The sequence below is a fragment of the Heterodontus francisci genome, chromosome 15 (assembly GCF_036365525.1).
Source record: "Heterodontus francisci isolate sHetFra1 chromosome 15, sHetFra1.hap1, whole genome shotgun sequence".
Taxonomy (NCBI): domain Eukaryota; kingdom Metazoa; phylum Chordata; class Chondrichthyes; order Heterodontiformes; family Heterodontidae; genus Heterodontus; species Heterodontus francisci.
The window spans coordinates 28,027,942-28,042,330 of NC_090385.1; the positions used below are offsets into that span (position 1 = coordinate 28,027,942).

At 41.7% G+C, this 14,389-nt stretch overlaps 1 protein-coding gene across 2 annotated transcripts in view; it reads right to left on the reverse strand.

The window, feature by feature from the left end:
• chrdl2 (chordin-like 2) overlaps positions 1–13,901 on the reverse strand; it is a 49,326-nt gene extending 35,425 nt beyond the window's left edge. The window contains exons 1-4 of one of the 2 annotated variants that reach the window (XM_068047929.1): positions 13,518–13,901; positions 12,033–12,183; positions 10,138–10,250; positions 9,148–9,244 (exon numbers count right to left, since the gene is read on the reverse strand). In XM_068047929.1, coding sequence (XP_067904030.1) covers positions 9,148–9,244; positions 10,138–10,250; positions 12,033–12,132 — 310 coding nt within the window. In that variant the 5' untranslated portion in view covers positions 12,133–12,183; positions 13,518–13,901. Of the gene's footprint in view, positions 1–9,147; positions 9,245–10,137; positions 10,251–10,667; positions 10,716–12,032; positions 12,184–13,517 lie in introns of those variants that run through there. The other variant, XM_068047930.1, reaches the window with a different exon arrangement.
• Between the last annotated feature and the right edge of the window lie 488 nt (positions 13,902–14,389).

A 14,389-nucleotide genomic window follows, 5' to 3' on the forward strand; every position in this document is an offset into this window, starting at 1 on the left:
TGAGTCTTCTGGTTACTGGCCCTTCAGCCACTGGAAAGAGTTAATCCTGATTTACTCTATCAAAACCATTCATGATTTTGAAAACCTCTGTCAAAGTTCCTCTGAATCTTTCCTGTTCTAAAGAGAACAATCCCAGTTTCTCCAGTCTCTCCGTGTAACTGAAGTCCCTCAATCCTGGAACCATTCTAGTAAATCTTCCCTTTTAAAGTGTAGTACCCAGAACTAGACACAAAAGCTGACACCTAATCAATGTTTTATCATAACTTTCATGCTTTTATATTCTATGCAATTAATAAAGCCAAGGATCCCATATGTATTTCAATAGCCTTCTCAGCTTGTCTGGTTACCTCCAAAGAAATTGTGCACCTACACCCCCAAGTCTACTTGTTGCTGCACTCCCTTTTATACCATTTAGTTTATATTGCTTCTCCTCATTATTCCTATCAAAATATATTACCTCACACTTCTCTGCATTAAATTTTATCTGCTACGTGTTTGCTCATTTCACTAGGCTATGTCGTCCTGAGGTCTGTTAATAACCTTCTCATGCTTCACTACATTTCCGAGTTGCATGTCATCTGCAAACTTTGAAATTATGCCCCGTATTTCCAAGTCCAGGTCATTAATATATATCAAAAAGAGCAGTGTTCCTAATATCCCCTGGGGAACACTATTGTATATTCCCCTACAGTCTGAAAAACAACAGTTCACCACTACTCTCTACTTTCTGTCCCTTAGCTAATTTCGTAACTACATTCCACTGTTCTTTTAATTCCACGGGCTTTAATTTTGCATAAAGTCATACTAAGTGTTATTAAGTGGTACTTTGTCAAATGCATTTGAAAGTCTATATACACAACATCAACCACACTATAGAAAGTGCTGGAAATACTCATCAGGTCAGGCAGTATCTGTGGAGAGAGAAGCAGAGATAACGTTTCAGGTCAGTGACCTTTCATCAGAACCCATTCTGATGAAAGGTCACTGACCTGAAACGTTAACTCTGTGTCTCTCTCCATAGATGCTGCCAGACCTGCTGAGTATTTCCAGCACTTTCTGTTTTTATTTCAGATTGCCAGCATCTGCAGTATTTTGCTTTTATCAACCACACTACCCTCATTAACTCTTTCTACCTTAAAGAACTCAATCAAGTTAGTCAAAAATGATTACCCTTTGCCAAATCCATGCTGATTTTCATTTATGAGCCCACAATGCTCTAAATGCCAATTTTTATTTTCCTGAACAATGGGGTTGATTTTTCCAGGCCCTTTGGGGATGGGCTGAGAGGTAGGATGGCTGGCAAAATGGCAGGGGAAGGCATCGGGAGGGGAGTCCAACATCTTCCCACTGCCATTCCATATTACCAGCAGCGGGAGAATTGGCTGCTCAGATGCCCACTAGGAGTCCAATTGAGCTATTTAAGTGGTCAATTAAGAGCCACGTTCTGCCTCCACTGGCATTTTGCCTGTATCAGGAGGGCCTGCCATTGCATGGGGAAACCACCCAGTGAAACCCAGTGGGCTCCCAACAGCCTTTTTAACCACTTTTTCAACCTGCTCTGCCACCGTCAACAATTTGTACACATATACCCCCAGGTCTCTCTGTTCTTGCACCCACTTTAGAATTGAACCCTTTATTTTATATTGCCTCACCTCGTTCTGTCTACCAAAATATATCACTTTACACTTCTCTGCATTGAAGTTCATCTGCCACCTGTCTGCCCATTCCACTAGCCTGTCTATGTCCTCTTGACATATTTTTTGTTTGCCTTTTGCACAATTACACTGTCACTATCCCAGTCTATATTATGATAATTGAAACTCTCCATTGTCACTATAAAGTTCATGCATCTTCTGTAATTTGCTGCCAAATTTGCTCCCCTATCTCCTTTCCACTATTTGGTGGCCTATAGTCAATACCCAGTAGCATAATAGCTCCTCTATTGTTCCTTAATTCAAATAGATTCTGTCTTTAACCCCCTCAACTACATCATCCCTCTCCAATGCTATAATAGTTTCTAAAATCAATACTGCCACACCTCCCTTTTGATCCTTCCCTCTTTTGCCTGAACACCTTATATCCAATAATATTAAGTTCCCAATCCTACCCTTCTATGAGCCTTGTCTTTATTATTGCCCTGGTCCCATGTGGCAACTTGTGCCTGCAGTTCACCAAACGTATTTGCCAAGGTACCTGCATTTACACACATGCATTCTAAATCCATCTTAGACTGCCTCGCATTTACCCTGTCTGGTCCCTCTATTTCTGAGCTATTCTTTACTCTAGCACCATTTGTCTTTCTCAGTCCTCTGTACACTTTTTTCCTCCTCTCAAATGTTTCATTTTTTGCTCAAACCCCTGCCAAATGAGTTTAAACCCTCCTCCACAGCACTGGCTAACCTTCACACAAGGACATTGGCCCCAGCTCTGTTAAAGGGACACCTTTAAATAGGTTCAGTTCCAGGAAAAGCCAACTCTGCAAACTCTATAGTGTCCACTGGACATTTGCACTGCAACAGGTCTGCCTTTCAGGGTGGGTTACTCATTTGCAGTTCTCACAGGGACTTTTTTCCAATTCACAATGGCTCTTTTCACACCCAAATTCAGAGGCAGTTGCCCTTTCCAAATCAATAGTTCATAATTGCATTCTCCCTCCTTGGCTTCCATCCCAGCTACCTGATGATGCTGCCTCACTCAGTGATTTAGAATTAGGGTGGGAATTCCTGATTTATTGCAACACCAGGTGTTGCCCTTTACAACCCATTGCAGAGTTCACTCTAGATGGGACTGGCAGTGAGATGATCATGAGGGATTGGAATGATAGTGATTACCCAACCAAATCCTCAAGGCAATCAATTTGTCACAACATGGAATGACCGTGTACAGAGTTGCATACATTGCACATGCCTGGCTAAACCCTGACTACATTCCTGATTGTGATGGGAATTGTCTACAAGTTATGGGGGGAAATTGTGGCCTAAATTCCTAGTATATACTCCCAGCAGACACAGCTCTGCGCTAGAAAGGTGAATTCATAATGCTATCCAATAACATTTTTATTTAACTTAAATTAAAACTAGTGTCTTTACCTAAGAATGATTTCAATATTTGGACAGTCATTTTTTTGTATTCTTGGGATGTGAGCAACATTGACAAGGCAGATTTTATTGCCCACCCCTAGTTGCGCTAAGGGGATTAAGAGTCAAACACTGTGGGGGCAAAATTGGACATGGGTGGAGGCACAAAACAGCTGGTGTTGCATTAGTTGCCTGTTATATGCTCCACTCTATGTTCACTTCCTTTGACTTCAATAGAACAGAATATCAGATGCGTTGTATAACAGTCAGCAAAGGCAATTCTGCCTCTTGCATCCCTATCCATGTCCATTTCACTGCATAGGGCTGAATTTTATTCGTCCTCCAGCGTTCCCAGCGGCAGGCAAAAAAAATGGCAGCCCACACACATGGGCCTTGCTTCGCAACGCCACTGTGATCTAGTGCATGGCAGCTCATTTAAATTTGCTGGGCGGGCCACCCCCCCCATTCACATGGTGGGGCACAGCCACAGTGACGCTGTGAATGGCGTCAGCTGTCTCAGCGGCATTTTAAAGGATTGCCAGATCTGCCGCAAAAATTGCAGTGTACTGCCGTACCCCATACCCACCCATACACCACAAATAAAATGTCGCCCCTTCCCCCCACCAGAACACTTACATTGCATAGTTGCCCTCTCCCTCCTACAAAAACACTTAAATTGACATCTCCTCGCCCCCACAACTGCACAAAGTGCAGAGAATACCCCTCCCCCCCCACACTAGAAATGCAGAGTTGACAATGCCCCCCCCCACCCACTACAATAAAAATCCTAAGTTCCCCCCTTCCCCACCTCAGTGGCAGCAGCTTTCCCTGGATGGGAAAGTGAAGGCATTTGAGTGCCGCTCGTCGCACAGAAGATCCCAGGCAACCAGTATGATTGTGTTGAATGGTATTTAAATGTATTCATTGGTTTTATTTAAATATTTAAAGTCAGGTTCCATCGCCGAGAGATGGTGGAGTGGGGGAGGGGTGCGGTGTCCGCCATGGAGCCTCGCTGCCATCGGGAAGATTTGGCCCGGCAATCCCAGCGTCGGCTCCGTGGTGGACTACTGTCGCTATGATCTTCCAGCACCCCCCACCCCCACCCCAACCCTCACCATGACATCGAAAGCTCAACAATATCCTGGCCACAGTGTGTGACTGCAGTTAAATGTAAGCTAACCTAGCATATTCTCTTCCCTGAACCAGTTGTGCAGTTATTTACTTGACTGATTTCAATTTCCTAAGATGCCACAATTTGATTTATTATTGTACCATAAACACGAGTCTACCATGCCCAGATTGTTTTCAAGTAACTTGCCCTCTTCAGCAGAAAGATTTTCCAAAAGAACTTAATTTTTACCCACATATGGCAATCTTACAAAATATGTTTTCAATTTTGTCTATATAACATATGATTAATAAATTAATAGTTGCACTTAATAATGATTCATAAGTATTTTGTATCCTAATTGAATGACACAAAGGTACTAGGTATGGTTACGTTTTGCAATCCTCACCCTACTGAAACATTGTGCGCCTTGTGATCTGTTATCTAACATGATCCTAAAGGAAGTTATTGTGTATAGGCCTGCACCACAAAACACCCCTTAAATTGATACTAATTGGCACCAACTGGCAACTCGCTGATAAAAGCTACAAGGATGTTTGATGTGGTATGTTATATTTGTGGGTGTTTTCTAAGCTTGGGTGCACTGCTACTCAACCTTTGATTTAAATACAACTTAAATCTTCAAAATCAGTTCAGCTACCAGCAAACTTCTGCATCAAGGATAAAAGTAATATCTTCTGTAGCAGCATGTCTAGATATGTTAAGTATGCTTAGCCAGGATGTGAAACTATTTTGTAAAGTCTATAACACGCCAACAAAAGCTCCCAATTATGCTACCTCCATCTTACCACCATTTTATTGTCTCCAAAAGATCAATAAAGCTTGACTTCATGGTGTCATTGGAAAGCATCTTTTGGGTTGCTATATTTGTTCATTTAGGAAGAGATTATTAATTTAGATTGTTCATTAAGAGGGGAAGATTACGTTTTTGAGTCAGCGCAAAAATAAAGATCCCTACCCAACAACCTCTTCAATTCCCCTTGGGTATACCACATCACCTTTTCTCAAAACTGGGCTGGAAGCTTTGGAGGTGCCAGGAATTCTTGAAATTACAAAATTAATAATGAATCTTCCTCAAAAATGTCTGAACATAAGATCCTACATATACCAAAGGGCAATTCAATCCATCTAGCTCACACTCTCATTTATGTCTTCACATTTAGGACCGATGTTCCATATCTTTCTTCTGGGAGGTGTTAATCGCCACAATCTGCTGTGCTATAATCTCTGACATAACAGGCATGGTTTCTCTAATAAACAAATTGCATAAAAACCTTGTAATAATATATTACTATGGCTTTTCCAACTATGATGTGATATAACTCACATTCTTCATGTAATATGAAAACAGTATATGGGGCACCACAATGGTGCAGTGGTTAGCACCGCAGCCTCACAGCTCCAGTGACCCGGGTTCGATTCTGGGTACTGCCTGTGCAGAGTTTGCAAGTTCTCCCTGTTACCGCGTGGGTTTTTGCCGGGTGCTCCGGTTTCCTCCCACAGCCGAAGACTTGCAGATTGATAGGTAAATTGGCCATTATAAAAATTGCCCCTAGTATAGGTAGGGGAAGTAAGGGGATGTGGTAGAAATATGGGATTAATGTAGGATTAGTATAAATGGGTGGTTGATGGTCGGCACAGACTCAGTGGGCCGAAGGGCCTGTTTCAGTGCTGTATCTCTAAATAAAATAAACACTTTCTAGAAAACTTGATTATCCATAAAGTTGCAGAAAGGTTTTGTATAGTTGTCAGATTTGTGCTGCCCTATTTAGTGGACTGGATATGCTTATGCTGATTATGTTCACAAGCCTGTGCACTTTTGTAAACATTAGAAAATTTTTCTGGCAATTAAATTGCTGCATAATTCAGAAAGCATTTGCACTGAATTGGGAGTCAGAAAATGATGAAAGATCAATCACTGGAAACATTAACTCTGTCTCCCGCTCCACAGATGCTGCCAGACCTGCTAAGTATTTTCAGCATGTTCTGTTTTTATTTCAGATTTCCAGCATCACCAGTATATTGCTTTTGTATATCTCCTTAATCAAGCAGATCGAATGAGCAGTTCAGAGTCAGAATCAGGAAGTGTAAGTTAGAATAGTGAATTCAAAGTCAAATCAGAGTACAGAAAACAAAATAAAGACAGCGAAAGAAAGATTGTATTGAGAGAGAGAGATGAAAGAATTTGGTTTAAATAATTAAAAGCTGAAGGAATGAGACTTCACACTTGTAAAGTTACTTATCAGAGCCAGAGATGTTGTTTAATCAAGACTTACCATGCTGTTAATAGGGTACTTAAACTGGAATAGACAGCCTTATATTTCTGTCAATATCTATGATGTCAGTGCTGTAACTTCATGTTGTTCAATGCATTTGAATAGCGAGCCAGGCGGTGCAATGCCATTTTTGTGCAGCTTATGGAGGAGTTTGCATCTCAGACAGCAACGTTTGGATTTTGACATTTAACTTCTCGTGTGCAATTACCAGAAGTTGCTGTCCAAACTTAGATATAAATAGCAATGAGCACTGTTAGCCTCATCATTAGTTTCACAGAAAAAAATCTGGCCCAATGTTAATTATTTCTGTATTCTGAGGCAATTTTGTGCTGCAGCCCATCCCTGGTGGAATGATACTATCCAAACCCATTCAACATAAGGGGCTGAAATTTATACTTCCACCGCCAATCTAAACAATGGTGGTCTGCCCACATGGGTTGCACGTCGCGGAGCCACCACGATATTAAGTGCGGCGGCTCATTTAAATAGCCAGGGAAGACTGCCCCCCCCCAACCCCCACCCATGACGTGGGGGATGGGCGGTCCATCCTCCGCAATGGAGTCAGCTGCCTTTGTGCAGGCGCTAAAGCCATTTTAAAAGGGCTTCGAGCCCTATTGTTAAATGTAAATATTTAAAGAAGAATTGATTTTTTAAAAAATGGAATAAATTTATCCTGCCCCTCTCCCACCCCCCAATAACCATATAATTAATTACTTGCCCTCTCCCACCAGAACACTTACCTTGTCGACCTGACCTTACCCCACCCACCAAAGTGCATAAACTGTACACTAAAACCCTTCCCACCATCTCCTACACCAATAAGATAACTTTGAGCCCACCTCCCCCTCCCCCCCGCACTGAAAAACTTACCTCCTCCTCCGTCCCAACCAGTGTTCCGCCTTGGTTCCCCAGACGGGGATCCGAAGGTGCAGGAGTGCTAGCCACCCACATGAATATCGCGCCGGGACAGATGGCGAGAGCATGAAGGTAACTAATTTGTTCATTTAAATTTATTTAAATATTTAACTTGGGCTCCCATCACCAATGGGGCTGCTACAAGACCTTGCCGCTGCTGGCAATATCGGGCCGGGCCATCCTGATGTCGCAGTCCATGGGTGGGCCGCGCCCAGAGGCATTTTCCGCCACCCCACCCCCTCCCCCCCACACCCACGCCACGACCCCCGACATTGGGGGGTTTGGAAAATTCAGCCCAGGATCTGTGAATCAGCACACAGGACAGACTTTCAAACCATCACTTTGTGCTGGATTTGAATCCTGGCTGCAGATGTGAAAGGCCCAACATCCACCAACTGTACCCATTGAAACAGCTTACATGTATTTTTATGTGTTATCTGTCCATGTGTTACTGTGTATTTGTGGCTAGCTGTTTGCTTAGAGTCCAGTGCATTGTATATGTGAAGTGTGTCTCCCAATATGTTAACTAAATCATTGTAAGAGAGTGTTAATACAGATAATTTAGGTCTCACTTCAAACATATTGTTCTAAAAGAATAAGGATCTATATGTTAGCAGTGACTTTCACTCTTTGCTAGCTGGGCTCAATAATCAATATTCTCATCTTTATCCATATTGCTTTGAACTGGGAGAGTACTGAATGTGGATTCTGCAAAGTGGTATTTTGCTTATGAATATGATCATTCTTCTGATACCAATTATTTAATATAATTGATCACAATAATTGTGTCAGAAGAGAGTATCGATTCCCTAACATGCCTCCCACGGCCCTACTGAATGTGATATTAAAGTTGACAGTTGTTTTATATATTTGCTAAAATAATGCCCAGTCTGTGTCTGATCATACTTTCAGTGACTGGATATTTATAAATACAAAACTCTGTAAACCAGGTCTTTCATTAAAGTTATGAAAGTAAAACTCAGGTGATGATGATAGCTCATCACTTAAAGCTGATAAACTTCATGGCCAACAATAATTTCCACCAGTTTTACAGCAATGGAAAAGTGGAGTAACAGAGATAATGAGCATCATGTAATGTGTGTGTATATACACATAGTAATTAGATTACAGTTATACTACAGTTACCTATAAAGGACGAGTACGTACCATTTGCAATTTGCAAGCTGTAGATTAGAGTTATACATCAGAAATGGAACTCTGTGAATGCATTCTTCAATGCATGGATAAGGCAGCTAATTATTAATACTAGTCCAACCAAAGTTTTAACAGTTCCTAGGCTGTTGAATGGATACGTTCAAATTCTAAGTGATGAGAGAATGCATTACACAATAGCTCCACTTTGGTGCCCCTTTTGCACCAGTTGAAACTTGCAGTGTAAAGTCTGTGTCTGGAGATCAGGGTGTTAGTGCCATGAATACTCCAAGGATGTATCCTGCCACTTTCTGCATGGAAACACCTGAAACTGCTTCACATGGAGATGAAGGTGAAAATTTAACCGGCTTTTCTTAATCTTCAATTTGTACAGCAGATCTTAAAACGGGGGGAAAAAATGAACCGAGTGTTCTTTGCCAGTCTTCTGGAAATTAATGATAGACTCTCCAACTCTGGTCCATATGATTAAATCGGACAGGAGTTTAGCCTCCAAGCCGCCTTATCCCTTCGGCGCTTCATCACAAAGACCCTGTCTGAGCGCATGCAGAATAAAAGAGGGAAATGTTGTCTTTATTACCTGGTAAGCAGTGAGGACAGCACTGCTGCGGGACTGTCACTGGGCTGGAACAGTGGATAATCGGACATTTCACTCGATTGCACGCCACGTGCCCATTCTGGAAATGTGAGTCCTTTGTTAGTCGTTAAGCCACAAATTCAGAGATTGCACCAAAAAAACTAACACGGCCTTGAATTGGGTTATCTACAGTTCAACAGATGTGTTTAGGGTACATTTATCAGGAGTCATTAAGAATACATTTTGAAATCTACTTATTTTGCTGCAACAATTACTGTCACCGAAGACTCGGTTATCTATAAAACTTCTCAAAGGAGGCGCCTACTCCGGTACAGCCTCCAAAAGATTGCATCCAGTTCAATACAACTTTTTTTAACGCGCCTCTTGTCTTTTAATGTTTTTCATCCCTGACTCACTCGCTTTGCTGTTATGATCAACTTTTACAGTTTGCCAAAATGAAGTTTGCCCCAGCTGTGCGGCGCACTCCTGATGCGGCGGGAGCTGCTGCTTCGCACATGTCAGAACGCTCCTCTACACCTCTACTGAAGAGTACAGAACTCATCATATGTCGAGGATTACTTTCTCGTGGTCTGGACACTTTGGTTTCATCAATCCTAATCAAAGGGCGATTATAGGGTTAGGGATATTGGGACTCCAAAAGCAACACTTTAAAGGTGATTTTTACCAAAGATTAGCTTAGACTGTATCTTCACATCATTTAACTGGTAAACACAGCCTGCCTTCGATGAGGGGGGAGCCCTTTATAAACACAGCACTTGGACGCTGTTAGAAAGTTAAAGTTAAACGGTCGCCAAGCTTGTAAAATTCACATTGCTGTGTTTTCTAACAGAACAGCGTCTCAATCTGTTTCTGTTAGACTGGACATACTGTAATGTCTGAGCACTCTATATGGTACATCGTCAACTCAAAGTCTTTTTTTTACACGTTTTAGACCCTTAGGTTCTAGAGAAGAAAAAGGTGATGGCAATGTACCTCAGAGCAAAGACAGTTTATACAGTAGACGAATCCATAGGGTTCCAGGTAAGGATGCCATCTCTCTCCCATCCGGTATTTCTTATCTTGGAACACACAAAATGTGTCTGACTCTGTTTAGGAAAATTTAACACCAAACAAGTCATTAACACTGATCCGAATAACGAGTACCTTGAAGATGCACAGTAACCAACCTGAGATATCTTCAGACTCGATCTTGTGTATCTGACCATATAGTGTCATGTAAGTGTAAAATGCCGAAGCCCATAATCAGTCAGATGTGATGAAGCAACAGAGAGCAGCAGAAAATCACAACATCCTGCAATGCCAAGAGAGATACTGAAATTTTCCGGTTGATTTCCAGAGGTATTGGACTATGTTAAAATAGCCTTTAAATATCTTCGCTTCTGAATAATCCTTCAAATTAAAGGAAATGCACACACGTAGAGGTAGACACTCGCACACAAGTAAGCATACATGCACACATATGCGGGCACATTCACACACAGGTTTGCACGAACTCAACTCACTTGCCCTGGAATATCTACTTGTTGGTTCACTTTCTCTTCCTGGCTCAATCAATGATCGTTGCAGTTTCTTTGCAGAGGATGCATGTTAGTCGGAGCATCAGTTTATCAGAAGAGTTAGACATGAACTGAATAGAGACATACTGTTTGACACATGTCCTATTCTAAATTCACAAAACTGGTAGAGACAAAACATTTTCCTTGGACGGTAATGGGATTTAAACGTCTATGCTATACATGTCAAATCCCGCGCACTTTACATCCCTCCCATGATTATGTCTGTTTTAATTACTCTGGTTCAAACTCAGTAGCATTTTGGGCGGGAAATGTCAAACATTCTGCAATGGTTCCGGCCAAAGAGAATCCTTGGCATAGTTTACTTTAGGGTTAGAGATAGCAAAATCTGAATTTAGGGATTGTATGGGCAGAAAGCTATTATATCGGATTAGGATTAAAATTAAAAATTCGTTATGGTTACGACCAGTGCAAACTAGGTTTCGGGTCAAAGTTATCGTAAACTCCAGGTTTATTTAGGTTTAAGGTCAATTTAAGCAGAACTAGAATTATTCAGAGTTGGGTCGATAAAAACTTCAGCCTTATTTAAAGTTAGAAACCAAATCCGTTCTTTGAGCTTGGGCTCCCAGGAGCAGATCGATGTCTTTATATTGTTTGGCGAGAGGTAGAACAGGCAGAAGTCACACATTAACCATAGCGTCAATGAAGATTCCCAAAACCGGGATTTTCAATACACATTGCTTTACACCTTGGCCTAAGGTTAGTAGAACCAATAGCTTTTTGTCAAGGTATGGTTATGACGAGTATGACGATAATTCTGTGTTGGGTCACTGGGAAAGAGAGTCTTGTTTCTTTCTGGATTAAGATTAGGACTGGTCAAAACGGTAGCTTTCTATCTGTTGAGGAGTGGAACCGGTAGCCTTGTCGTATGTTTAACGGGTGAGATTAAGAGCCTTGCTTGTGGATTGGAGCAACATAGTCTTATGTGGGGCTCGGGTTGGTTTAGGTAGAGCCTGTGGGCTCACATTAGGACTAAAGCTAGGACAAGCCATTAGTTTCAGAGTTAGGAATGGATGAACTTTGGCTTCCCACAGCCCATTCTGCCATACCACTGGAAGCAGTCTCCCCTCGCTTCTTCAGTCGTCACGAAGTCTCAGAACTGAATAAAACAATAACAGTAGTAATCTTTGAAATAATAAATAAAACATTTGCAGATCGGGGTGAGTTCTCTGCGGACATGAACCCTGCTTTGGGGACACGCCTGCATCTGCTGCATCTTGTTGATGTTGGAGTAAAGCCCTTGGACTCACAGTGAAAGTGTGAAAGAACTAATGCACGGTATTCAGAACTTACGTTTGCCCTGCTCAGATTTGCCTGCCTCCACTTTGAGGAACATGAGAGCGCAGTAAAGGACGAGGCTAAGCTCTTCTCTGCTCACCAGTCTCCAGATCATCCTTCCACGCGATTGGGAAAGGTTCAACAGAGCTCGTCTGGAAAAGGGGATCTGTGTTTTGAACGAAAAGGAAAACGTCACTGAATTAAAGCTGAGGTGCAGCCCCTTCCTTCCTTTTTTATTTGGTAAGAGAAAAGATACACCCAGACTGCGCAACAAATCCCACAAACACACATCACTTTCCTTCCAAGACAAATCATTGCGTATTTTTAAGCACATTCCACATACATCCTGCTGCACATTCACTGTTACTTCAATGCACCCATGGCGCACTTAAGGCTATTATGCAAATAATCCCAGATTCTTAAATTTAAAGGTGTATTAACACCCTGGTGTTATACATTTACTGAACTTTCAAATCATCAATCTGAACCTTCCGATTATTCAGTGAGGTCTTGGATGAAGAAGCATTTGGACTCAGTCCTGTCCGTGTGTTCCACACTTTGTTAGCCCAGTTACACCCTGAAATAACGAATTTATGTAATTTCTGTGTAATTACCCAAAACTACTTTCCTGAGATTATTTGTTGATCTATTATCCTACCTACGCTAAAGGATCCAAGTGGAATAATGTTAATCCCTGTATACATGTTCTCTATTCAACTGTCAATAACTATATAACACTCAGGCGCGACTTTCTGTAGTATTAATTGACATTAATTATGTTTTAAATCAACATAAAGATGGTGCTTTTCAAAATTTGTACACACAATTAATTTGCCAGAGTTCTATACTTATCCCTTTCAGATGTGATACATGTGATATGATAGATCCTGTACTTATTCTATAGCTATTTCTATCTCTGTAGTACCTGATCTTTTGTATGGGCGGGAAACGACCACTTTGCCGGACTGGCCAGTCTGAATTGCACAGTATTTTATTTTTGAAGTTTGTTTCACCGACCTTTCAGTGAACGTGTGAGAACCTTTTGCTCCTGATGTGTTGTAACATAACCGGAGTTACTGGAGATGACATCCAGTACTTTCTGGCAACATTCTTCATATTCTGTTGGCAAGGCAGGCGAATGTCTGAAATAACCCGTTTTCTACTCTATGCGTAAGTTTCTGAATATGAAAACCTACAACCGACATACTGGTAAAATGCACGGCATCCGTGCTGTTTATAAAAGTATATCCAATGAACATTTCTCCATTACAATATACAATTTTACATTAATGTCACAGAATAACTGAATCAGAATATTGGTCACTCAATGGTTTAATTCTCTATCTCTTTAACTATTCGCGGCTCCAACTATTACCATACCAAATGACACTGGCTCAGTTCGAGTTGGTATGTTTACAGCACTGAGAATCAAAGGAAAAGAACGCGATTTTAAAGGGGCTACACATTCTCTTATTACATCGAAAGTAAAGAATGACTTACCAGGAGTGGTTAACGCCGCAGTATTGGTGTAATTGTTAATGTTTTGTTCCTCTACTGTAAGGGAGCCGGGTCAGCATCCAGAGTGCCTTGATAAGCGCTCGGTGATTTCGGAAAATCCTTCAGATTTTCAAATCTGCTGGTGTATGAAACAGCTCAAGGGCACGGAGGTTGAGTTCGGATCAAATGATCAATTTGGCTGTTCAATTCCAACTAGTTTGGTAGACAAGCGAAATTGTTTTGTTTTTAATTCAGCCCTTCGGACAAAAAAGGAGAAAAATAAATGACGTGAGGTTCAATTCAGAATGTGTCTGTAACTTTCCGGGTAGCAGACACTGGAGTTTCAGTCATATCACCATCCCTCCCTGACAGTCTGGTGAGCAAACACTGTCCCCGCGTTTGATGCTGACACTTTCATTTTCTCTCAAGTGTAACTTCTCGGTTCTGAAAGCCCTCAGGTGGCCGAACTTCAATATGCTGTAGGAGATAAGAGTAACTCAGCAGCGACCCTCACTGGGCCGCTGTCCCTTTGACAGTCTGATAGTCTTGTCAGAGACTTGCACAGCGCAGTTAGAAGACAACCATTTGGGGCGGATCAATCATTGGATGACGGATTTTAACATTCCCCCCCTCCCCATTTCATACCCCCTTTCACACATGTATCTAGATGCTAAGATTTCAATCAGAAAAGGACCAACCAACATAAGCCCGCCTAAAACAAGATGCCTGGACAAAGCTGCAGACTCTCAGCGGAGCGAGGGCGCATCACTTACCGTGAAACCACTAGCTTTGCTTCCTTTCATTTGGCAAACTTGCTGCAACTTAATACTTATCATCCGAACGCTGAATTAGTGCAATAGAACCCTGGAGAACAA